The sequence below is a fragment of the Quercus lobata genome, chromosome 2 (assembly GCF_001633185.2).
Source record: "Quercus lobata isolate SW786 chromosome 2, ValleyOak3.0 Primary Assembly, whole genome shotgun sequence".
Lineage (NCBI taxonomy): Eukaryota > Viridiplantae > Streptophyta > Magnoliopsida > Fagales > Fagaceae > Quercus > Quercus lobata.
In genome coordinates, this window is record NC_044905.1 from 3,249,847 (window position 1) to 3,276,440 (window position 26,594).

Here is a 26,594-nt window from a genome sequence, read left to right on the forward strand (position 1 = left end):
TTCTCTATTGTTTCGATATTTAACATTGAAAAGTTTGCTTTTTATTCAATTTAAATATTTAAATATATATATTTTTTTAATATGCTTGCTTGATAGCCTCATAGGACAACATGCTATTCTTGCTCTCTTGCATGGCCCACTGCCCACAACATTGCACTCAACACAGTGCACACCTGCACATGTTGATTCTGACAAGCCATTGGCCATAAGCCCATAGTACATTGTTTACACTCACAGCTGGCCCATACACGCCACACATCCACCACACACTAAACCACCCACACCCACACCCACACCCACACCCACACTCACACTCAACGTATATGCACACACCCACTGTATCTATTACCTCATTTTTTATGCAAATTTTTACTTTATCGATTATTATAAATTATCACACTGATTAATAATTTGATATCTATCATATCAACTCATTTGTATTATATTGATAATAATTTATTAAATCATATAATAAATTAATTTTATTTGTGCAAGTTTAAATTTTAAAGTATAAAGTAGTTACGGCTTTAGAAAAATTGTAATAACCAAGTTTTATTATTTTATACTTTAAATTTTATTTTTAGTTAAATTATTATTTATAATTATAATTTGGGTTTTATTTATCTATAAATATTTTCTCTTAATATAAATGTCTAATAGATTTTAAATAAAAAAAAATTCAATAAATATTATTTAATTAATATTTAAATATAAAAAATGCCTTACTTAAAAATTTCGCCTAAGGTCCCCAAAGATGTTGAGCTGGCCCTGATAAGAATGATTTGTATTTGAGGGTTTGATTTGTGAATTTTGAGTTATTACTTATGTGTAGTGATTATTGTCTATGTTAACGTTTGAGGTAGGGCATTTGGAGTTTGGATTGTAGGTCATGGGTCTTAAAAACCCATATTTGCCGGAAGGGTTGCATATCCTGGTGAGGATTTTGTTATGGCACTAAATTGTATGTGTCATTGGTGACAGCTTTAATCTCACAAGGAGATATAGTTTCTAATGTATATTCTTCGGAAATGTATAATTTATAGCCTAAATGGTTTATAAATATTTATATAGCTCTAACTTATTTTGGTAGAGAGTTTAGCATAAAAATATTTTTATACCATACAAATTATAATTATCTGCTTGTTGTAAATGAATTAAAAGAAAAGGAAAAAAAAAAAAATCTCTAGCAATTTCTCTTGATGGACAGTTATTGTCATGCCACGTTAGTAGTGTTATGTCAGCCTAGACTACCATGTTAGCATCATATCAAGTTATCAGCACAAACTATCACATTATTGATGCCACATTTGCAGCCACATCAATGTTGACAATTGACTTTGATTAATGTTGATTGGCATTGACCAGATACCTTAAATTCTTAATTACTACTTTGTTGTGTGTTTTAAAAGTTAACTCATCAATTTGATAGATTACATAGCAATTTTCAGTACCTAGCACACCATTCAAGTTTTTTTTTTTTTTTTTTTGGAGGAGGACCATTCCAGTTAATATACACCTTATTACTCCTGTTTTCTTATTTGAATTATACCTGACCTCTTGTCTCCAAAATAATGATGTTCAAGCAAAGCTACTCTAATTCCAGATCTATATGCGCGCATTAAAGATTCTTGTGTTGTATTGGGTCCGTTTGGATACAACTGAAAACTGAAAATTGAAAACACTGTAGTAAAATAATTTTTAAATGTATGAATAGTACCGTGAGACCTATTTTTAATGAAAAAGTTGCAGAAAAGTGATGTTTATGGGTCCCGTGAACAGTGTACAGGTGCACTGTTCAAGGGAAAAGTCAACATTCACAACAAAAAAAAGAAAAAGAAAAAAGAAAAACGCGACGAATGTAGGAAATGTGGAATCCAAACCGCACCATTGTATCTATTTTGTAACATTAACAAAGTGGAACATGATTTTCTCCATTTCAGTTAAAATACTAAGCTTCCATTTCGCCATTAATATTTTAATTATTTGGTCTATTACTATGTATCAATTACCACATTATTTAAAATTATAAATAATGTAATACTTGACACAGATTTAGATCTATAAAGAATGTCTCAAACTTTTACCTAAAAGTTTATTCTAACCTTACTTGAGCAGTATATGTGTGCTTCAAACTATGTTTATTGCAAGAATAGATACAATAGTAACAACCATGGAATGGTCAATGTCACTTCTTCTAAATCATCCAGAGGTACTGCAGAAGGTTAGAACAGACATTGACAGCTAGGTTAAAAGACGTGGGCGCTTGCTAAATGACTCAGCTTTTGCAAAGCTTCCCCCTCTTTGTTGTGTCATCAATGAGAGAGTACTAAATCGGTAAATCCTCCACAGCCATTTTTATTACCACATTTTCCCTCAGAAGATTACATCGTGGGGGAATTTCATATACAACGAAGGACAATTTTGTTGGTGAATGCATGGTTCATGCATAGGAATCCTAAGCTGTGGGAGGAACCCAATAGATTTAAACCAAAGAGATTTGAAGTAACCATTGGAGAAAGAGAAGGGACATTCCATTTGGCATAATGAGGAGGCCATGCCAGGTGCGGGCATGGCCAAGTGGAAACTTTCGTTGGCATTGGTTGCACTCATTTAGTATTTTGTTTGGGGAAAGGGTTGGGAAGGAAGTGGCTGACATGAACCAAATTTTGGATTTCTTTTGTCAAAGCCTTTTCAGGCCAATTGTAGTCCATGCCCTTCTAGGACTAACATATGTTCTCAAGAGTAATTATATAATACTTCAAAAGTACGATAATGGCATATTCTTTCCTTTCACATGATAATTGGTCATACTAATTTAGTGGTTTTGTAGTCTTGAATCATGTTTCTGTTGAAATTAGGATTGTTCTCATTTTTGGGATACTAGCGGTAATATGTTTTTGAGGGGCAAAATTGGATAACCATGCTCAAGATGTGCATAGGTTGAGTTGAGGGTTTCTTCCCAACCTATCGAATGTATAGAAACTAACCTAACTAACCTAATGGATTGCGATGGGTCACTGGATTTAGATTAAAAAAAGGATAATATTGTGTAACAGTAATGCCCCTCTCATATGGAATGAACCCGTAAGCGTGAGATCCATCCTTAAATAGTAAATACGAGAGGGAGATTACATATATGCCACTTGCATCATATACCCTCTCCATCCATACCAGTGAGCAAGTCACGTTTTTATGTTGTAGTTGAAGTAAAACACGTGAGAAAGTCACGTTTCTTGTTGTAGTTGAAGTAGATCATCACAGCAAATCACGTTTCTTGTTGTAGTTGAACCAGGAGAACGTGTTTTGTTGAAGTGAAGGTAGGCAGCATGGGTTATCTTTATAAAGTACAAATAAACCAGTGCATGGGCGGTGTAGGCCATACGTGAGAGCCGCAACGTGAGAAAAGAAAAAGCATTGGCTGAGAGTGTGACACCAGAGCAATCCATGAGAAAAACATAATAAATGTTGCGTGTTTGTGAGGTTAAACTTAAATTTACAAATCTGAAAGTGTAGCATAGGTTGTTAGGATTACGATTAAAATTGATCTGGATCGATCGGTTCTTGATCATATATCTATTCGTTGGGACTGTGGAATCGCGTACAGACTTGTTTTTGCCTTTCTGGTGATTTTCTCTTTTAGTTTCCATTGATCTACCTCACAACATCAAATATAAAACCCATAATAATGATACATATGTTTGCTCAACATTGAGAGAGAGAGAGCATTTGCAGTAGAAATCTGAAGGTGACCTGTCTATGGACACACACTGCTTTGTCACATATATTACCTCAAATTGTGCACGTAGGGTAGAGATGGAGTTGGGGCAGTCGAAATATTAAATGGGTCAGAGGGTCAGCACAAAGAGAGAGTGAAAGATAATAGCATAAGCCCTAAACATTTGAAAGTTATTTTTAACTTCCAATCTACGTTACATAAATGGATATATACTAATATACCTACAGCTAACATAATACAATTTAGTATAATAATACCTAAATAACAGTAACATATTATTATATAGAATGCATATAAGATAATAATTAATGTTTAAATAATATAAATAAAGAATAATAACAACCTAAGTATACCTTTTGTTATATGTTCATTTGTTATTTACTTGGTTAATTAATAGAAAATTCGTTATTGAATTTAGAATAATTTTTGCTGAAAGATATATTAAAAAAAAAAAAAAAATTCTTCAGCATATGTCATTATTATAGGTGTTTAAAAAAAATTATATATATATATATATATAGAGAGAGAGAGAGAGAGAGAGAGAGAGAGAAGAATCTTATGATCTATGATCCAATGATCCAATCCACAAAATCATCTCACTAATGTTATGTAATATCCCAATCCTAACAAATGCCATGATCTTGGGTGTCATTTAAAATTATAAATGACGTGATAGTTTGTATACAATTAGATTTAGAAAGTAAAATCTGAATTATGAAATTAAAAAAAATGAACAATTTTCGAAATTGAGAGGATCCTATTATGAAATTAGAGGTTTGCTAGGAAGTATTGAGAGTGGATATATCATGTAAAATTGTATTAATTTCTAGAGAGGTGATAGTATTGTAATTGTTGTAAATTTAAGTTTTAGACAAAAACTTGACAAAATATTATAATCAATTTTATTGTAGTAAATTTATTCAGAGTTGATCCTGTGGCTTTCCCTCATCAAGTTGAAAAGGTTTCCACACAAGATTAAGCTTCGATTATGCACAATGATAAAGGGATATAAGGTCTTTATAGTCTCAAATCAGATGTAGATGGAAGTGAGACCTGTTAATGGCCCTAGAGGTATGATACCAGCTCATGTGAGTGTGGTTCCACAAGAAGTGAGAGACTAATGTGAATGTAGTTATTCATGTAGCCATTACATATAGTACTTAATGAAAGTTAATTGGCTACTTTTCTAACTAGCTATCTTTATTTATTAATGAATTATCACCGCGTTAATATTAAAACAAAAACTAATCTCTTTATGTGTAGGGATCGATAGAACTTGACTATAGTACCTCTTTATGTGTAGGGATCGATAGAACTTGACTATAGTACTAGGTCTCTCTCTCTCTCTCTCTCTCTCTCTCTCTCTCTCTCTCTCGTATATGTTGATTTTCCATGGAAAACTTAGGCTATGTGTGATTGAGATGTTGGAAAAAATGGAGGATGAAAAATATTTTAAGGATAGAAAAGTAAAATGATAAAAAAGATTTTACTTTTCCACCATATGTTTTGGTTGGGAGGGTGAAGAAGTGGAATAATAAAAAAATAAATATAAATTTTCTTTGTTTGGTTCAAAAGAAAAATGAGAAGATGAAAATTGTTTCTTGTGTAAATTACTAAAAAGAGGTTGGAAGACAAAAATGATAGATGGCGGGCAGGAAAAATAAATAAAAAATGGTGTGGACGGACAATTGAGTCATTTTGACTCAACTATCCATTTTCACTCAAATTTTCTCTCCAATTTAAAGAGAAAATAATCTGGTGAGTCTAGGTATTTTCTCCAATTTTTTCCATTATTAACTCAACAATAAGTGGGTTCCAGTTATCTCAACCAGTAAAATCTCTGATGGTTAAATAAGAGATTTGAAGTTCAATCACCGCCTACTTCAAAAATTGATTGGTGTCTTGGTCTGATGATAAAGAACTATAATCAAGAACGGACGCCATAAGTTGAAACTCTCACTCAAAAAAAAACTCTCACTCAAAAAAAAAAAAAAACCCCAACAATGAAAAACCTTACTTTTCCACCCACTTTTTCATTATTAAAATTTTTTCATTCTTCCTATTTTCACTCAACCAAATAGAACTTATACATTTACCTTTCATTACTCCTATCCATTATTTTCATTTTGAACCACTTATTATGAGAGAGCTCATTGCATAATGCATATATCGGTAATATGTGAAAGAGAAATGATACGTCTACAAAGAACAATTAATAGTTATCTTTAATGTCTATAATTAATGTCAATTTAATTATTATCTACTAATAACTACTTTCTAACATATTTTGAGAAAATTGTTGTGCTTATAGAGTTATTATAGGACAAATAATCTCTTTTCGGTATCATGGTCATGGACATCATCACCGTTCATTTCGTTAACTCAAACCCCCAAAGACAAGCCTTCCTTTGCCGACGTTCCCCTAAGCTGCAAATCACATGGCAAAAAGAGCAAACCAAGCTCCCCCAACACTTCAAAAACAATTCGCTTTTATTCATACTGATCATCAACCAAGTAAATCCTTGACAGAGCAAAAGAACAAAGGACACTAAATTCGTATAAAATCTTCTGTATATATTTACCAAAGAAATGTTAATACTACAGTTTTTGCCATAACTTATCACATGGTGAATTGTAAATGACAGAAAAAAAAACAAAAAAATAGTAAATCTATAAAAGTCAACATCTCTATTATTCTAAATTTATATAGTTTTTGCCATAACTTATCACATGGTGAATTATAAATTATAGAAAAAAAAAAAAAAAAATCTATGAGTCCATGTTTCTACTATATATTCTCAATTTATCACATAACAAAAGTGATGTAAAATGTTATGGTGCAACATCCTCTATTTTTAATGCTACTCTTGAACGGGCCTACAAGTACGTACAGAAGAGTCTCATAAAAAATACAGTAAACTCTATTATAAGGGCACATGTCGAAAAGGAAATGTCATTAAATAATGAATGCATGCCACATGTTATGTACTTTACACTTAATTTTCTTTGTTAGATTGGGTTCGTCGGATGAAATTTGATTAAATATGAGAACAAAATCTTCTCAATTTCATAGAGGTGGGGAAGACTGGTTTTGTATTGGAAGGAAGCAATGAAGTTGACAGTAGAAATGTCCTCAAAAAATCACACCATTAATGCCCTTTTGTACGAGAGGCCATCCTTGACGGACTATGGACTCTTAGTTAATGAAGCAAAGGAGTTAGTTAAGAATTTTTCAAATTTTGAGTTTGGTCATGTACTAAGATAAGGTAATAGTTCAGCCTACAACATTGCTAGACATATAAAACATGCTAGTGAGTTCACGGTATAAATGAAGGTTGTTCTTCCACACCTAATTTTTATAACTCAAGCCCGATTTCGCTCTCTTTAAATAAAATTACAGTGTTCTTTCTTAAAAAAAAAAAAATCTTCTCAATTTCAAGCTTTTGTGTAATAGGATATGTGGTAGTATTTTCCCTTCTATAAATATGACAGCTGCTCGACCACCCCACTTCAGTATTAAAATAATATTTCTATCTCCTTTGTCTCTCTAGTTTGAGTTTGCTGCTTTGCCATGAGAAACTTATACCTTGCTTTGCTCTTCTCCATTATTTTCATTGTCAAAATTCTAAACCATCGCAACAAAAATCTACCACCAAGTCCATTTTCTCTACCAATAATCGGCCATCTCCACCTCCTTAATAAACAGCCACTCCACCAAGCACTACATACCCTATCATCGCAGTATGGTCCAATCCTTTCTCTTAAACTTGGTTTTAGGTCTATGCTCGTTGTATCTTCTCCTTCTGCCGTTGAAGAATGTTTCACCAAGAATGACATAACATTTGCAAATCGTCCCCGCACCATGGCTGGGCAGCATTTAACATACAACTCAACAGTTCCAGTTTGGGCTCCCTATGGTCATTTGTGGAGAAACCTCAGGCGTGTTGCTACCATTGAAATCTTCTCTTATATCAGCCTCCAAAAGTCTTCTATCATTAGAGAAGAAGAAGTGTACCATCTTCTCCGCCAAATGCTTAAAGTGTCAAATATAGAACCCCAAAAGGTGACTTCAAGTACTTGTCCACACTTTTGGTGTCCAATATAATGATGAGAATGGTTGCTGGAAAGCCATGTGTTGGAGAGGAGTTTGCATGCATGGATGTGGGAAAGCAACTTCTCAAAGAATTCAAAGATAGCTACTTTGCAAGCTCGACAGTGAATATATGTGATTTCTTTCCAATTTTAAAGTGGGTCGGTTACAAAGGGTTGGAGAAGAATATGATTAGAATGCAGAAAATGAGGGATGGAGCATTGGGGCGTTTGATAGAAGAGATGAAACAAAAGAAACCCCATGTGGAAAAGAAGAGGACACTGATTGAAACTCTTTTTTCTCTGAGAGAATCTGAACCTGAATTCTATTCAGATAATGTCATCAAAAGCATCATATTGGTAAGTTCATCCACATATTTTTCATTAGTAAAAGTAATTGAGATAGAGACATGCACCTACCTTAAAATACAAACGAAGTAAATACAAATTTAGAAAGAAAACGTGGGGTACGTAGATATAACTTTTAACCAAAATTGACCGAGGTAGTACTGATTGATTTTGATTTCATTGAAATCCAAAATTGTATGTTGGTGGCTGCTGGCTTGGATGTATGGGGAAACCCGCTAGAATATTTTCTTCCAACCGAAGAGTAGTTGCATATATAGTACCGATTGTGAACGATTTTCTGGTGGTCCTATAGAGAGCTCTTACAAAACCAAGATGCATGTGAAACAAAATGGGTTGCGCACAATAAAATTAGTTATTGTGATAAGTTATTAATGGTAGATAATAGAGTAATATATGTCAATGATAAGTTCATAGGAGAATTAATAAAAACTATCAACTAAGTAATTGTGAATTTTGTTGTGAAAATTGTTGTGTTTGTAGCATTGTTATTTTACTACTAGTATTCAGTAGTGGCTCAAGACCTCCAATTTTTTTTTACTTTTTTTTTTATCCTTTTATAAAATAAAGGCCCATCCCATTATAAAAAATATCTCAAAATTGTAGAGTTGTGTTAGGAATGTTACAAATCTTACTATATAGAGCTCACCAAAAAAAAAAAAAAAACATTTATTAGGAGGTTGAATTGTTGAAGCTTACTAATCACATTTATTAGTCATTAGCACATTTTGTGTGATTTATATAATATATATATATATATATATATATATATATATTCTTTCAAAATTATATAATAATAAGTGGTTTAAAAAAATTAAAAAAGGGTTGTGCACTATTTTTCTCTGTAAGGCATTAATTTTTGTAAGTCAGTATCCTACATGGTAAATTGTCAACATTAGCCGTCTAATCTCTCATATGGCCACACAACAAATAATCTATATTCCTTTCTTAACACCAAAATCAAAATTTATAACAATGCATCACCTTATCTAAGATAAAGTAAACCTATTTTTCTAAAAGAATAATAAATTTTATTTTAAAATTTTGCTTGAACAATGATATTTGATTTTCTGTATGAAAGTAACTTTAGATTGGTTAGTATCAATTTATAAAATTATTTGTTTAATTCATCAAATTGACCATGGTTTTGTTAGTATTAAATAAATTTATTTTATTGATATTTAAATATTAAATGCTCTATTTAAATTATTGCCTTAGACCCCGACTATATCAAGCCGGCCTTGCTTGTACTGCATGTTGTAGATGTGCATAGCTCGTTACACAGATTTTGAACTCAAAATTTATTCTAAAATTGTTGGAATATTATGTGATTCAGATGATGTTTATTGGGGGAACAGATACAACAGCAACAACCTTGGAATGGGCAATGTCACTTCTTCTTAATCATCCAGAGATACTAAAGAAGGTTAAAGCAGAGATTGACAGCCAAGTTGGGCATGGACGCTTGATAAATGACTTGGATATTGCCAAGCTTCCCTATCTTCGTTGTGTCCTCAATGAGACCCTTAGATTGTATCCTACATCACCACTTTTATTACCTCATTTTTCCTCAACAGATTGCACCGTGGGGGGATATCATATACCACAAGGGACGATTTTGTTGGTGAATGTATTTTTCATGAATAGGGATCCCAAGGTGTGGAAGGAGCCCACAATGTTCAAGCCAGAGAGATTTGAAGTAATCAAAGGAGAAAAAGAAGGATTCAAATTCATTCCATTTGGCATAGGGAGGAGGGCATGCCCTGGTGGTGGCTTGGCATTGCGTGTGATTTCATTAGCATTGGGTGCACTCATTCAGTGCTTTGATTGGGAAAGGGTTGGGAAGGAAATGGTGGACATGACCACAGGTTCCGGATTATTTCTTATGTCAAAGACTAAGCCTTTGGAGGCTGTTTGTACTCCATGCCCTTCAATGGCTAACATCCTTTCTCAACTTTGATTTGATTTATGCGTATTTCATAGCAATAAAACTTCATTTCCGCTGCCTAGCTAGCCGGACCTTTTTCTCCAAAAGGTAATGATGTGTATTTCATAGCAATAAGCCTTTTGAGGCTGTTTATTTTCTTTCTCTGTTGGTTGGATTTACATGTTGGGTTTGTAATAACATTTCTTCTCAATTATTAGAAATAAAAATCATGTCGGTTTTTTCGGTTTGGTATTTGGATTTGACAAAGCTTTTGTATAAAATTTTGGCTTCGTTTGTGGTGGTTCTTAATCTTTGGATCCTAGCAAAAATCTCAACTTGGTCGGGTTGGATTCATATGATTTACTATTTTACTTATGTTGGAAATTAAGCAAAGCATCTTTCATATAGGAATAGGACCAAAACGTCTTAATCGTACGGTGAGCCATCATGATTGAGACTTTCAGTAGTTGTTGATAAGATATAAAACGTTGTCTTAAACGGAGAGAAAAGCATCTTTAACAATTTCAGGTAGCCTATTAGGGTTTTCTCTCTCTAAGTTGAGAGCTTCTCTCTCTGGTTTTCAGAGTTTGTTCCACTTAGGTGTTTGTGTCTTTTAGTTCCACTTAGGTGTTTTCCTTCTAGACTTTGCCGGCACCTTTACCCAAATTCTCCACTCCCTTTTTCCTACCTTTATTTCCCATCACTCACTTTCTCTTTTCACCTTTCCTTCTTTTACTGTGTCTAACTTCTATTCCACTATGTTGGTTTTTGGGTACTCTTTTAACTTTACTCTTTTGCTTTTTTCCTTTTCCTTTTCTTGTCTTTGCTGTGTTCCAGATCTACACTTTTACTGATATACTCTTTTACTTATCTTCTCCTTGTTATCTCGTTTTGGACGGTTGTGGGGTCTGTGCTGTGTGTTTTAACTCAAGGTTTAGCCTTTGTTTTGTGGCCCCCTCTTCAAGTGTACATGGGGGACCCCTTTACAGCTCGTAATGTTGGATGGTCTGAAAGTAGTGGGTCAGAGGTAAGCTCTGGCCCTTTTGTTGAAGAATCTGACTCGGATTCACTAGGTAGTGAGGATAATGATGCCCCTTTTGCTAGACATGGTCCTGTTCTAGAGGCTGATCATGAAAACCTTGACATGCAAAGGGGTTTTTGGAGTCACTGTGCCTTTGGCTTTATTCTGGACTACTGGAAGTTCTCAATTGCGTATCTACAACAACTTATCAACAGTGCATGGCGACTCCGAGGCGTGGCTACTGTAGTAGGTAGAGATTCCTTTTTCTACTTGATCCATTTTGAAAAGTCTGAAGATTTAGAGGCTATGTGTGCTGAAGGTCCGTGGGCTGTTGATGGTGCCCTTCTAGTCTTGGAGAAATGGAGGCCTAATCTGGTGGTGAACAAACTTCATCTTATCATGTGTCTATTTGGGTTCAACTACATGGATTACCCCTTGAATATCAGTACCCGGAATTGGCTGAGCAGATGGGTCAGTTGATAGGTTTTGTTGAAAGGGTAGATTGGGAGGATCGTCTTCCTAGAAATATTAGGTTCTTGCGAGTCCGTGTGCGATTGGATCCGTGGATGCCAATTATTTCTGATTTTGTACTTCGCCTAGATGATGGGTCTAGAACTTGGATTCAATGCCGTTATGAAAGGGTACATAAATTATGTACCAGGTGTGGTTTGATTGGTCACAGCAGAAGGCAGTGCAATGTGAGCATGGATGAGGTGGAGAGGTGTTTGATTCGTCAAAGGCAACGTTTACGGCGGATCTTTCATGTGCAGTATGGTTTTGAGTCTATGGAACCTCACTTCCACAATGAGCTGAGGGCCTTCTACAATAGACGGAGGCATTGGACAACTCAGGTTTGTGGTGGCAACATGCAACCTAATAATCATGATCACCCTCATCATCCTGACCCAAATCCTATTCATCATTCACATGCTGGCGGTAACAACATGCAAGCTCATAACCCTGGTCACATGCATCATCCTGAACCAAATACTACTCTTCAACCACCAACTGGTTGTCCTCTGTCCCATGGTGAGAATATACAGGTTTCATCAGACCCATTTAATCTTGTCACGGCCCAACACCAGCAGACTGACCATGCAAATCTCTCATCCGCCATTTTTACTCTCAATTTAGGTAATACCCCTGTGAATTCCACTGCCTCATCCACTGATAATACTCCATTACACCCAACCAACACCACGGACCTGAATCTGGTTCCAAAAGAGACATTGCAGGGTTCGATTAACGAAGAAGCTGGACTCAATTATCCCCTTAGGGAGACTTGGGCAGAGGGTACAGGCCCATTTATCACAACTAGGGAATTGAGAGTTCAAACAGGTGTGAACTCGGATACAGACAGTGATTCTGAAACGGTGAGGATGTTTAATTTGGATATGCTGAATGAAGGTCGTCTTGAGTGGGTACGTAGCGATGCATGGGATGCGGGACAAATTCCTGAAGTTGCTGCCCCTATTGCTCAACCTGTAGCTAACAGAGTGGACAGAGATACTAGTTCTGGGCCGTGGGATATAGAAGAGTTTCTGAGGCAGGCCCATCACAGACTATAAGCCTTGATACTGGCCTTAACTCCTTTTTTGGTTCTGAGGGGCATGGGCTAGGCCCAGGTCCACCTTCACCTGCCTCTATTAACTCTGATCCTGGTTATCTATCAAGTCTGCATTGTGATGTGTTGCCAGAGACAACCTGTGCTACTAGGAAGAGGTTCGGACCGAATTTGGGGAGGCTAGGAAGGAACATTAGACAGAGGTTACTCTGTGATTTTCTCCAAAAAGAAGGTACCAATGACTCTTCTCTGCTTAAATCACTTCCTAATTCCTTGTCTCATGTACCTCCTAATGATGAATTGCTCCTTGAATATCCAAATGGGTGTTGGGAAGCTGGCCCCAAGCAGCTTCCCCAACAGCCATGAGGATTATGAGTTGGAACTGTAGAGGTCTGGGCAAATCCTCTGCAGTTCTTAAGTGTCAGAAAAAAGCCCAGGAGTTGAAACCTGACATTTTGTTTCTTATGGAGACTAGGTTAATTATAGGCAAAGGCAAACAAATTTGGGATAAGTGTGGGTTTTCTGATGGGTGGGAGGTTCCAAGAGTAGGGTTTGGTGGGGGGCTGATACTGGCTTGGATGCCTAGGAAGAGTCTTGTTGTAGAATTTGCATCTGAACATCTCATCCATATTAATTTACTAGACAATAAACGGAACCCTCTTTCAATCACCTTTGTTTATGGACATCCTAATCATGCCAAAAGAGACCTTGTATGGCAACAGCTTAAATCTTTGAAAGATCATTCACATCCAAATTGGCTCTGTATTGGGGATTTTAATCAAGTCCTAAACTCTCAGGATAAACTGTCCTTCAATCAGGGCAACAATGTTGGTGCTAATTTGTTGCAACAGGTGATAGATGATCTTCATTTGTGTGACTTAATGGCCACTGGGCAGAAATATACATGGATAAATAATAGAGATGATGAGGATCTGGTAATGGAAAGGCTGGATAGGGCCTTTGCCACAGTTGAATGGGTCAATATGTATCCTTTACACTCTTTAAGGAACCTTCCTATCATTCATTCTAATCATGGACCTATTATCTTGGATTTGGAGGTTCGTGGTCCTTATAGGAAACGACCCTTTAGGTTCGAGCACATGTGGATTTCACATCCTACTTGTCATGATTTGATTAAGCAGTCTTGGAATTTTAATTCTTCTGGTTCTAGAGCTGCACAGCTTCGAAACAAATTATCTAATGTGAGAAAGAGTATTCTGGAGTGGAATAAACAGGTTTTTGGTAGAGTGGAAACTGAGATTCAAGAGAAAAAAGCTCAGCTGCAAGTTCTCCAGAATTCTATCAGTTCTGTTGAGGATGCTAAAGTCGAAAAAACCCTTAGGATGGAGATTGAAACCCTGTTAGATAGAGAGGAGCTGATGTGGGCCCAAAAGGCAAGGACTAAGTGGTTCCTTCAAGGGGATAGGAACACTAAATTTTTCCAAACAGTGGTTAAACAGAGACGAGCTAGAAGTAGGATCCTTCACATCAAGAATGATCAGGGCATTTTCACTAATAAGCTTGAAGAGATTGAGACCGCACTAAATGATCACTTTAAGGAAAATTTTGAGGCTACAAATAACATTAGTGTGGAGGAACTAGTTGATGAGCTCCAATGTTTACCTATTCCTACTTTATCTGCCCAGGATTGTTCCTATCTTATTAGACCAGTTTCAAGTGTGGAAATTGAAGACACTGTGTTCCAGTTAGGACCTCACAAAGCTCCTGGACCTGATGGTATCCCTGTCTTCTTCTATCAAGAGTATTGGCCAACTGTCAAGTTAGATGTGATCAATACTGTCCAAGCCTTTTTCCATTCTGGCTCACTTTTCAGACCGCTTAACCATACTTTCATTACCCTTATTCCTAAGGTCAATTACCCTGAAGAGGTTACTCATTTCCGGCCTATTAGTCTTTGCAATGTCTTATATAAGATTATTTCCAAAATTCTTGTTAATAGGCTAAAACCTCTTATGGATAAGCTCATTACTCCCTTTCAAAATGCTTTCATTAAAGGAAGAAACATTTCTGACAATATTCTTATAGCACATGAAATCATGTATGACCTTAGGAGGAAGAGAGGGAAGAAATTCGGTTTTGGGGCTTTGAAAATAGATATGACCAGAGCTTATGATAAAGTTAGATGGAATTTTCTGAAGGCAGTGCTTGTGGTGATGAAGTTTGACTCAAAATGGATTAATTGGATTATGGAGTGTGTCACCTCTGTGCAATTTACCTTACTCATTAATGGTCACATGTCTAAGTCTTTCACACCAACTCAAGGGTTGAGGCAAGGGGACCCTCTATCCCCTTACTTGTTTCTTTTTTGTGCTAATATCTTCTCCATCTCCCTTACACAAGTTGAAACCTTAAACAAGTTAAAAGGGGTTAAAGTTGGAAGGAATGGCATTTCATTTACGCATCTGTTGTTTGCTGATGACTCCCTTCTGTTCTTCAAGAAGGATAAGCACTCTGTTGACACCTTGCTGAAAATTTTGGATTGGTATTGTAGGGTATCTGGGCAGTCTATCAATCCCCTCAAATCTGATTTATTTTGCTCACCTAATATGCCTATGGAAGACCAGGAAGCCTTGGCTAGAAAGCTGAAAGTTAATCTGGTGCATACTCCTACCAAGTACCTCAGCCTCAACTTTAAGCTTAAGGGTAACAAAATAGCTAATTTTCACTTCTTGGTTGAAAAACTCCAGTCCAAATTGCAGGGTTGGAAGGCGAGGTTATTATCACAAGCAGGAAGAACAACTCTTATCTCCTTTGTGCTTCAATCTTTACCATTATATACATTCTCTTGTTTTAAGGTTCCTGATCAGGTGTGTAATGAGATGGATACCATTATTAGAGCCTTTTGGTGGGGGCATGGGCAAGGTGAGAAAAAACTTCACCTTTTGAATTGGGAAAAAATTTGTTAACCTAGGAGGAAGGGAGGTCTGGGTATTAAAAAGTTTGGTCCCATGAACCATGTTATGCTTGCAAAGCAATATTGGAAGTTGTACCAAAATCCTAACTCTTTGCTGGCAAGAACTTTTAAGGCTAAATACTACCCACATTGTTCTTTACAAGAATACACTCCAAAGTCTCATCATACTTGGTGTTGGAAGAACATTGTTAAGCAAGGTGATTCTAGACTTAGGGAGGGGCAGTGGAGAGTTGGTAATGGTTTCAATATCCCTCTTACTCATCAAAACTGGTTTCCTAGTTCTCATGGTACTTTGCATCATCCTGAAATACAAACTGGTACAGTGGGGGATCTTATTGATCACAATTCCAAAACTTGGAAAGCTGATTTGGTCCGAACCTTATACCCCTTTCCTTTGAGCAAACAAATCCTTCAAATTCCTTTACCTAAAGCTCATGATGTGCAAGACCAGTTGCTTTGGAAGTTTTCCAATGAGGCTAACGGTAACTATGGAGTCAAAAGAGCCTATGAGATTCTTATACAGGATTCCCTTTCTTCTAGAAATATTCATGGAGACCAAAATGTGTGGAATCTGATTTGGGGAGGCAAAGTTCCTTTGAAAATCAATACTTTTGTTTGGAAACTTATCCAGGACAGATTACCCACTCTTAGTAATCTAAACAACAGAGGCATCTCAACCCAAACAACATGTCCCCTTTGTAATTCTGATGTTGAATCTTCTACTCATCTCTTTCTCCTCTGCCCATTTACTAGAGCTTGTTGGCACGGATCAACCTTGGCTGTACATGCTACTGACTTTAGGAGTTTAAGTGTCCAGCATTGGCTTTCAACAATCCTCATGAAGTTCAAATCCAGGGAGCCTTCTTCTATGGCTTACTTACAAGCAATTTTACAACCCTTTGGCATATTTGGTTACACAGGAACCGAGTGCTATATGATGGGTTACAACCTAATCCTATGAGCGTGATTTTAATCTCTCAATCTATGGCTTGCAGGTACAAAGAGGCTTTCCTTGATCAACCAAGACACATTAGTCAGCCAAGAAGATCTCAGCCAGACCACTACTCATCCTCAGGGCAGTGGCAGTTGATCGTTAAGCTTGCTGGAGCTAGGAGCAAGAAGCCAAACCGCTGGTCTTCAGCTTATGAAGCTATTACTAGGCAGGGAGATAGCTTGTTTTATGGTGTTAATAGTAGTGTAGCTGATACAACATGTGGGTAGCTGATACAACATGTGTGGCACTGTTGGATGCTATGGTGGAAGCTGCTCTCAAAGCAAAAAACCATGGTTTCCAGTATATTTTGTTTCTAGGCACCAACAGACAGTTAGTCCATCTAATTCAACATAGGAAGACCACAAACCGGCTGCAACAGATCCAGCTTGCTGATTTAGACTTTTTGAACCATAATGGGCTTTGCTGTGATGTGTACTTAGTCCCTAAACTTGTTGTAAATTCTATTTGGTCAGTTGCTAACTTGGCATGTCAAATGCCTCTGAACTGTAGCTGGTTTAATCCAGCTGTTGTGTAGTTTGTTGGTTTGTTTTTCTCCCCTGTGTGGTATCAAAAAAAAAAAAAAAAAAAAACGGAGAGAAAGGAACATATCACGTATGTATGGTTGGGACTTTACGTTTGTTGTCGATATTTGATAAGAAGCTTTTAAGTATTAAGACATGAATGTCAATGTTTAGCCAAAAAAAAAAAAAAAAGACCATGAATGGCCCAAATCTCCCATTGGGTTTTTTAGAAGTGTTTATTGTGGAGAATCAAGCCAAAAATTCCAAATGTATAATGAACAAAAGGCTAATGGTGTTTTGACAAGAGAGAATCAAAATGCTAATAACAAAAGTATAGAAAAAGTATAAAAACATAACAAGTCTGAAATTTCGACCCACAGTCACCAAGAAGAGGAAAATGAGAGAGGTTGTGAGGAAGAGAGGGAAGGTTCCCCTCTACCTATATTTCCACACCTAAGGCTCAGAATTGTGATAATGTTTCCTGACTCAGTGGGTTTTTACTCTCAAGTTTTAGCTCTATGGGGAAAACGTGATTCAACAGGTTTGAAACTTCGACCTGCAATCACCGAGAAGAGGAAATTGACAGAGGTCGTGAGGAAGAGAGGGAAGGTTCTCCTGTACCTATATTTTCACCCCTAAGATTTAGAATTGTGAGATTGTTGACTGGCTGAATGGGCTTTTGCTCTGACTTTTCAAGTCTCTAGGTAGAATGTGGTTAGTTGATTTTGAATCTAATTAGGGCCTTTTGTATTGGACTTGGGGTGTTCTAAGTAACTGTTTTTGGTCAACAGAAGAGACTTTGAATCCTAAGGTATGAATCAAAAAAGTTATGGTCAAATTTGATTTAATTGGGTAAGAGGGATGCCTTGCTTTTTGCATAATTTGGGAAATAAAGTAGCCTAAATTCATGGGCTAATGTTTCCTAGACATAGCAGGTCCTTGGAGATTGCATTTGGTTGTTGTAGTAGACCAGACCAGCCAATTAGGGCCAGCTACTTAGGGCCAGCTATGTGTTTTAGACAAAAAATGGTATAGCAGAAAAGTTGGGCCACAATCACCCAGAGCATAAAAGCTGTTTTGGGGTGAAAATTTCAGGTACAAGACCTCCTCCATGAGCCTAAGGTGCTACTAGTTTCCCTTGCCCACTTGGTAGCACATATGTGTTGGGCTCATGCAAAAGGTCCAAAAAGAACCGACCCATACCCTCCAAACCACACTTCCTCAATTTCCCCCAATAAGTCGCATGAGCTTGAAGCCTTGAATCATGCTTAAAAGAATAAAATATAATATAATACATGAATTGAGCCCACAAGGAAGTCGGGCTTGGTCGAATCGGGCTTGTAGAAAATGTGTCGCAAAAATGGGTATCAACAAATGTCAAAGAACCATTTTAAGGGGACCCACAACCAAACCAAAAAAAAAAAAAAAAGAAGCACTCTCCACGTTAATAAAATGGGCACAGGCCATGATCAGGTTTTGGACAAAAAAAGGCATTTCTAAACTCGTATTTGCAGGGTAACACAGTCACTCTTTGTATTGGATGGGTTACTCTTTGAATTGGAGTAAGTAGTAAAAGATTTCTTAGACTTGAAAATGTGTAGAGCGCTTATCAAATTACTTTATCGGATATAGAAAAAAAATTCAGGATCATAGTCAAGCTTATTTCAGTTGGGCTTAACAAAAAATTTAAGGTCAAGGAGTTCATGTAGGAATCAAAACCAAAAAAAAAGTTAAAAAAATTAAGTATAATTTGTCTTTTGGAACCAGGTCAAGAGGTTCATTAGAACCCCTGCTGATCATGGAGCCGCCCCTGCTTCTCCCTCTCTGTTCTCTAAACTATTGCTGCTTTGCCATAGAAAACTTGTGCTACTGAAAGGTCCACTTTAATGACACAATTTCAATTACCCGAGTCTTCTAATTTGGGCCATTACATTTTCGACAAGCTGTCTACTAAGCTTTACTATGTTCAAGTAAAGCTACTGAAATTCGAAATCTATGCGCATTAATAGACATTTCCTGTGTTTTACTTGGCTAAAATTCTATTGTTGTAGCGTTTAGAAGTTAATTAGAACTTATGATCACCTAGATAATATAGATCTAATTTGGAGTCCTTTTGCAAAAATCTATAATCCATTATTTTACTTCTTTATATAAGAGAACCAAAAACTTAAATAAGTGTCTATTGTTTTGCATCTTTATAGTAAACTTCCTTTAACATAATATTTGCACGTAATTCAAAAACAAAGAATAATAAGTAAAATGAATTTATTAGATTAAAATATAAGCGCAAGTTGCATCTTAGGGGAAAAAATGTGAAATAAAAAAAATAGTGTGAGTTGTATTGTGTGGGATTTTTAATTATAGGGATGGCTTATTTGGTTAAGTGAGATTATATTGAAAATCCATATATATATATATATATATATATATTCTTAAAATTATGATATAGAATTTTAATTGGAGTGGAATTTAAATTTCTAAAATTTAGATGATAACGTTTTATTTAAATTAAATTATTGTTAAATCTTATTCTTTAGTCAAGAGTTTTGTAGCTTAGTATCTTAATAAAATATTAATTTAAAATGATGTAATTTGAGGAAAAAAATTATTTATATGAAATTTAAATTAAAAAATATTTAATAATAGACTTTTAGTTGGAATAAAATGACTAAGTGCCTTGTGGAAAAGGTAGTTAGCTATTTGGCTTGGTGAAGACAAAATATGGCTATATGGGGGTACCACGTCAATAGAAGGACAAAGAGAAATTTGTTTTTGTCATTTATGGGATAAGATCCTCACGACAGTATTTGGGTAAGGGTCATTATCTCTTCTCCCTCTGTCTTTCTCTAAACTATTGCTCTGCTTCGCCATGGAAAACTTTTACTTCTACCTTGCTTTGATCCTCTCCACTGTTTTCATTATCAAACTTCTAAACCGCCACCATAACAAAAATTTACCACCAAGTCCATTTTCTCTACCAATAATCGGCCACCTTCACCTCCTGAAACAGCCACTCCACTGAACACTAGAGACCCTATCATTGCAGTACGGTCCAATCCTATCTCTTAAGTTTGGTTCAAGGTCTATCCTAGTTGTATCTTCTCCTTCAGCTGTTGAAGAATGTTTCACCAAAAATGACATAATATTTGCAAATCGTCCCCAAACTATGGCTGGGGATCGTCTTACTTATAATTGTACTGCCCCAGTTTGGGCTCCATATGGTCACTTGTGGCGAAACCTCAGACGTGTTAGTACCATTGAGATTCTCTCTCATATCAGCCTTCAGAAATCTTCTATCATTAGAGAAGAAGAAGTGTACTCTCTTCTTCGCCAAGTGTTTAAGGTGTCAAATATAGAACCCCAAAAGGTGGACTTCAAGTATTTTTGCACACTTTTGGTGTCAAATATTATGATGAGGATGGTTGCTGGAAAGCCATGTGTTGGAGAGGAATTTGCATGCATGGATGTGGGAAAGAAGCTTCTCAAAGAATTCAAAGAGGTTTACTTTCCGAGCTTGACAGTGAATATATGTGATTTCTTTCCAATTTTAAGGTGGGTTGGTTACAAAGGGTTGGAGAAGAAAATGATAAGGATGCACAGGAAAAGAGATGAAGCGTTAGGGCGTTTGATAGAAGAGATAAGCAGGCTGAACAATGATAACATTATAGATGTGGAAAAGAAGAGGACACTGATTGAAACTCTGTTTTCTCTACGGAAATCTGAACCTGAATTTTTTTCAGATGAAGTCATCAAAAGCCTCACATTGGTAAGTTTATTTACATCTTTGTCATTATTGTTTAATGGTGATTTTGATTACTTTTTGTTATATTTTTCACGATTATTTTGCGAAGTAACCATTTAGCACTGTTGTAGTAATATAAGGATGCAGAGTAATCTTTAAGACTAATATTTATTGTAATGAACAAACGATCTATGATATTCCAAATGGATTGGAAATCATATAGAAGAGTGTGTTTTGCATGCGTGTATTGAGTTTCAAAACCATGTGCTTACGACATAGATGTTGGCCATATACATGATTACAAGGATTCTAATTATAATTTGACTGTCTAAAGCATATACCCTTCTTCTTATGTGAACCTTGAATCATTCTTTGAATTTCTTGACACTGAGAATGTGTTCATCCTGAACAATTGAGCAAGAACAAGGTGTAAAGACAAGATGCTTTTGCGCCCCTACCCCAAAAAGCTCTACGTTAGTTCATTTCTTCTTCAATTTTTTAGCTTGAATTTGAGGGCGATGGAAAAGTGGGAGAATAAATTTTTTTTTATTTTTCTACATTGTGTTTGGTTGGGAGTGAAAAATTGGAGGATGAAAAAAATGAGTTTGTATAAATTTACTCATATACTTTTGTTAAAAATGATGTCCAATTAAAACAAAAAGTACAAAAAAATCACCTAAATTTATTAAAAAAGAAAAATATTACCCTGGAAAAAAAATTCATGTCTAGTTAAAAAAAAAAAAACAAAACAAAAGAAAGCACTATCATGCCCATGGTCTAGGAAAGCAACCAAAAAAAAGGGGCAAAGGTCCAACACATAAAAGAAGGAGGAGGGTAGTTCAATTATTGACTGCGATTATTTCTCTCCTCTCAATCTTCTCCCTAAATTGGAGAGATACAATTTTGTTCGACCAAGGGAGAAACACCTAACCCCACTAATTTTTCATCATCCCCTTCTCTCCAATCAAATATCTATAAAATCAGTTTTATCTCCATTTTTCTATCCCTATTTTCTATCCATCCAACCAAATGACCCTAACTACCCTTTACATGAATATCAAAATTTTTAAGTATATATCATAATCGAATTGAATGTAGGAAAAATTAAATGATGGGCCTTTCTCATACGGTATCTTCTTGTGGTGAGATAGCATTACATCATTAAATTGTTGCCTTTTTTTCATGCATTGTCAAGCAAGCGTGACTTTAGCTCGGTACAGCCACCCAGCATGACTTCTTTGCATGCAATTTAATATATATTGACTTGTTCTTCACATATGCCGTATTAAATAGGTGAGTTGGTTTTTGAGTAGAGAAAGTAGTGACATAACTTTTGTATAAATGATTGAAAAATTCAACAGAGAGTTTCAATCAGTGTCCTCTGCTTTTCTTCATCTATATATCATTGATCAACTATGAGTATAGAATTAGTTAGGTATAAGTGTGGCAAGTTTTTGTTTGTGAGGTATAAAATGGAGAAGGAAATGCAGGAGAAGATTATTTTGGACCTGTGAACATAGGCTAGAAACTAGATCATGTATATTCTTAGGGTCTGTTTAGATATAACTTATTGCTGAAAACTGAAAACTGAAAACTGAAAACATTGTATCAAAATAATTTTTAAATATGAATAGTGCCGTGTGAGACCTAGTTTTAAAGGTTTTTTTTTTTTTACTAAATTTCGTATTTGTGGGTCTCATGAACAGTACATGGGACCCATCATTTTTCAGCAAAACGCAAAAACACACATTCAATGTGCATTCCAAATGCACACTTAATGTTCTATTTTGTGTTTTTGTTTATGTTTTCTTTTAGTTCTCTTTATTCCTATTATTCTATTCTAATATTCCACAATCAATCTTGCCTATTTTCTATCCTCCCAACCAAATAACCCTAACTACCCTTTACATGAATATCAAAAATTTTAAGTGTTTATCATAGTCGAATTGAATGTAGGAAAAATTAAATGATGGGCCTTTCTCATACGGTATCTTCTTGTGATGAGATAGCATTACTGGCAGTCATCAATTTGTCGGAAGGAGACTTGAATTTTCACACTCATCATTAAATTGTATGCCTTTTTTTCATGCATTGTCAAGCAAGCATGACTTTAGCTCTGTCCAGCCACCCAGCATGACTTCTTTGCGTGCAATTTAATATATGTTGATATGTTCTTCACATATGCCGTATTATATAGGTGATTTGGTTTTTGAGTAGAGAAAGTAGTGACATAACTTTTGTATAAATGATTGAAAAATTCAACAGAGTTTCAATCATTGTCCTCTGCTTTTCTTCATCTATATATCATTGATCAACTATGAGTATAGAATTAGTTAGGTATAAGTGTGGCAAGTTTTTATTTGTTGGGTATAGAATGGAGAAGGAAATGTGAGAGAAGATTATTTTGGACCTGTGAACGTAGGCTAAAACTAGATCATGTATATTCTTAGGGTTTGTTTGGATATCGCTTATTGCTGAAAACTGAAAACACTGTAACAAAATAATTTTTAAATATTTTACATTTTTAGACCCCTTAAACACAACCAGATTAACCTAGTTATTTAGCCAAGTTATTACTTAGTCCAAATTCTAGATCTAGGTTAACACAATCATATAATCATAACAATGTAAAGTGCGGAATATAAAGAACACAAAAAATATGATGACCTAGGAAACCAAACCAGTAAAAACCTGGAGAGGATTTAACCTAGCTATCCTCAAGGTAAACCTGAATCCACTATGAAAGAATTGAAGTTTATACAATAACGATTTAGACCACTAACATCCTATTGCTATCTCGAGTAGAAAACTTGCTAACACGACCACGTGACAGCTCTGAGTCCACGGACTACTTCTTTCTTGGATTCCTAACAAGTACAAGTACTCCTGCTTGTGTATCTTTAAGCTCTTAATACAGCAACTGAATGATCACCAAGTTCTTGACATAATCTTGAATCTTGGAAACCCTAAGTATGTGTGAAGGCAGCCACCTCTTGATTTCACAAAAGATTCACACACACAGCATATGGAGCATCTCTAAAAACGTGGCTAGGATTTTTCCTTTTATATTTAAGACAAGACATAAAACCCTACACGTCAAACAGGCTTGGGCTGAGTTGAAAAATTCTGCAGAAAAATGTTCTACTTGAGTTTTGATTGATCGAGCTAGATAGAATTGCACAATAAATTCTGCAGTAACTCGATTCCAACTTTACATAAAACACATACACTTTGAGCAAGTCTAAAACAAGACTAAAACCTATTTTGATCATGGTTTGTCAACATTACAAATTAGAGTTCTAATACATTAGTTCCTAATCCTTAGAACCTAACAAATATGAATAGTGCCATGTGGGACCAAATTTTAAAGGTTTTTTTTTGCTAAATTCCGTATTTGTGTGTTCCATGAACAGTACACAAGACCCACCATTTTTTAGCAAAACGCAAAAACGCATGTTCAACATGTGTTCCAAACACACACTTAATGTTCTATTTTGTGTTTTTGTTTATGTTTTCTTTTTAGTTCTCTTTATTCCTATTATTCTATTCTAATATTCCACAATCAATCTTGTCTTATGGAGTGCTATTGAAAGGTCCACTTTACCAACACAATTTTAATTTCCCGAGTCTTCTTATTTGAGCTATTGCATTTTCGACAAGCTAGTTGTCTAATAAGTTTACTATGTTCAAGGTAAGCTACTGAAATTTGAAATCTATGCGCATTAATAGACATTCGTGTGTTTTACTTCATTAAAAATCTTTTGCTTAGAAGTTAATTAGAACCTATGATCACCTAGGTAATATAGATCTAATATGGAGTCCTTTTGCAAAAATCTATAATCCATTATATATGGATCATCTTTTGTTATTTCCTATCGTATTTCTCTTATCTTAAGAAACAATGGAGCCATGCTGTTGAATGTGAAACACTTTGTGGAAATGTAATTTTACAGAACATCCAAACATCTTCTAGAGATATGTACTAAAAAATAGAAATACTTCTTCCCCTAAGCCTCGAATTTTTTTTCTTGAAATGTTAGCTTAGCTTACTAGAGAATTATGTGCTTCAGATGATGCTTATTGCGGGAACAGAAACAACAGCAACAACCATGGAATGGGTCATGTCACTTCTTCTGAATCATCCAGAAGTATTGCAAAAGGTTAAAGCAGAAATCGACAGCCAAGTTGGGTGTGAGCGCTTGATAAATGAATCGGATCTTGCCAAACTTCCCTATCTTCGTTGTGTCATCAATGAAACATTTCGACTATATCCTACAGTGCCACTTTTATTACCTCATTGTTCCTCAGCAGATTGCACCGTGGGGGGATTTCATATCCCACGAGGGACAATTATGTTGGTGAATGCATGGTCCATGCATAGAGATCCCAAGCTTTGGGAGGAGCCTACTAAGTTCAAGCCAGAGAGATTTGAAGAAATTAATGGAGAAAGAGTAGGGTTCAAGTTCTTTCCATTTGGCATAGGGAGGAGGGCATGCCCTGGTGATAGCATGGCCATGCGGGTTATGTCTTTAGCATTGGGTGCATTCATTCAGTGCTTTGATTGGGAAATGGTTGGGAAGGAGATGGTGGACATGACCTCAAGTTTCGGATTTCTCATGGCAAAGACTAAGCCTTTGGAGGCTGTTTGTACTCCATGCCCTTCCATGACTAGCATCCTCTCTCAGCTTTGATTAGATTTATTAGAAGATATGAGACTGATAAATAAAACCAATAGAATAAAATTACCTCTGTTTTACTAAGTGCATAGATAAGTGCTTCTGAGGAAAAGGTTGACAAAATCCAACACATCATTTATGAATCTGCCGTGATGACGTCCTTTAAATTTCCCCCTTTAAAAATGGAACAAAGTTTAAGTAAATTTGATTGCAGTTTAAGTTTACAATTTTCGCTTAAAAAATTAACATAATTACATATTTTGAAAATCTAATTGTTGAATTGTATATTCTTTATATTCTTAACACATATATATAATTTCATGTCAATCAAATTTTATTTACTATTTGATGTATTAACTTTATTTTATGCATAATTTAAAACTACAAAAATTTGAAATTTAAATATTTGATTAATGATATAGTTAAATTTTTTAGTTTCTGAAAAGTTAATTTCCAGATATGAAAGATATAAGAAGAAAACATAATTCAACGGTAGATTTGTCAAAATTCAAAGCAAGTAAAAAAATATTGGGTGAGGTTACAGCTTTAAGCTACATCCAAGGCTGATGTCAAACTTTATCCCTTGAGTCTTAAATGATTCAGCTTTCAAAATTTTTATTTATTTATGGATATTTTTTAAAATTTTTTTAATTTAAACTTTTCGAACAAAATTTATGCTTATTTTATATCAAAATATTCCAATCCTTTCAATTTTGCCCTATAATAACATTTTGGGTATAAGAATAACATTTTATATTGCTAATACTAGTTGGGTTTGACGAAATTTGTGGATAAAATTTTGGATTTGCTCCGGATCTGGATCTGGTGGCTCTTTGGATCCTCGCAAAAATCTCTCTCGGGGGAATGGCTTCCTATACGTTAAGAAGCACCGACAACTTTCATTCATTATCCAATATGCAGTGCAGATAAGCGTATCTGAAATGAAACTATTTCTTTTACCCAAGACTTCATGACGAAAGTATCCTATAAAAATATATATTCTTTTGGAATATAAACTTTTAC

General features: G+C 35.4%; 1 protein-coding gene and 1 pseudogene across 1 annotated transcript; both read left to right on the top strand.

Annotated features, from left to right (window-relative positions):
- Positions 1-5,430: 5,430 nt before the first annotated feature.
- LOC115974812 lies at positions 5,431-10,151 on the top strand (annotated as a pseudogene).
- A 9,768-nt stretch (positions 10,152-19,919) lies between these two features.
- Positions 19,920-25,715, top strand: LOC115974071 (cytochrome P450 81C13-like). Its single transcript, XM_031094289.1, has 2 exons — positions 19,920-20,919; positions 24,966-25,715. The coding sequence occupies exons 1-2, from the start codon at positions 20,320-20,322 to the stop codon at positions 25,584-25,586; spliced, it is 1,221 nt and encodes a 406-aa protein (XP_030950149.1). The 5' UTR covers positions 19,920-20,319; the 3' UTR covers positions 25,587-25,715.
- The last annotated feature ends 879 nt before the right edge of the window (positions 25,716-26,594 follow it).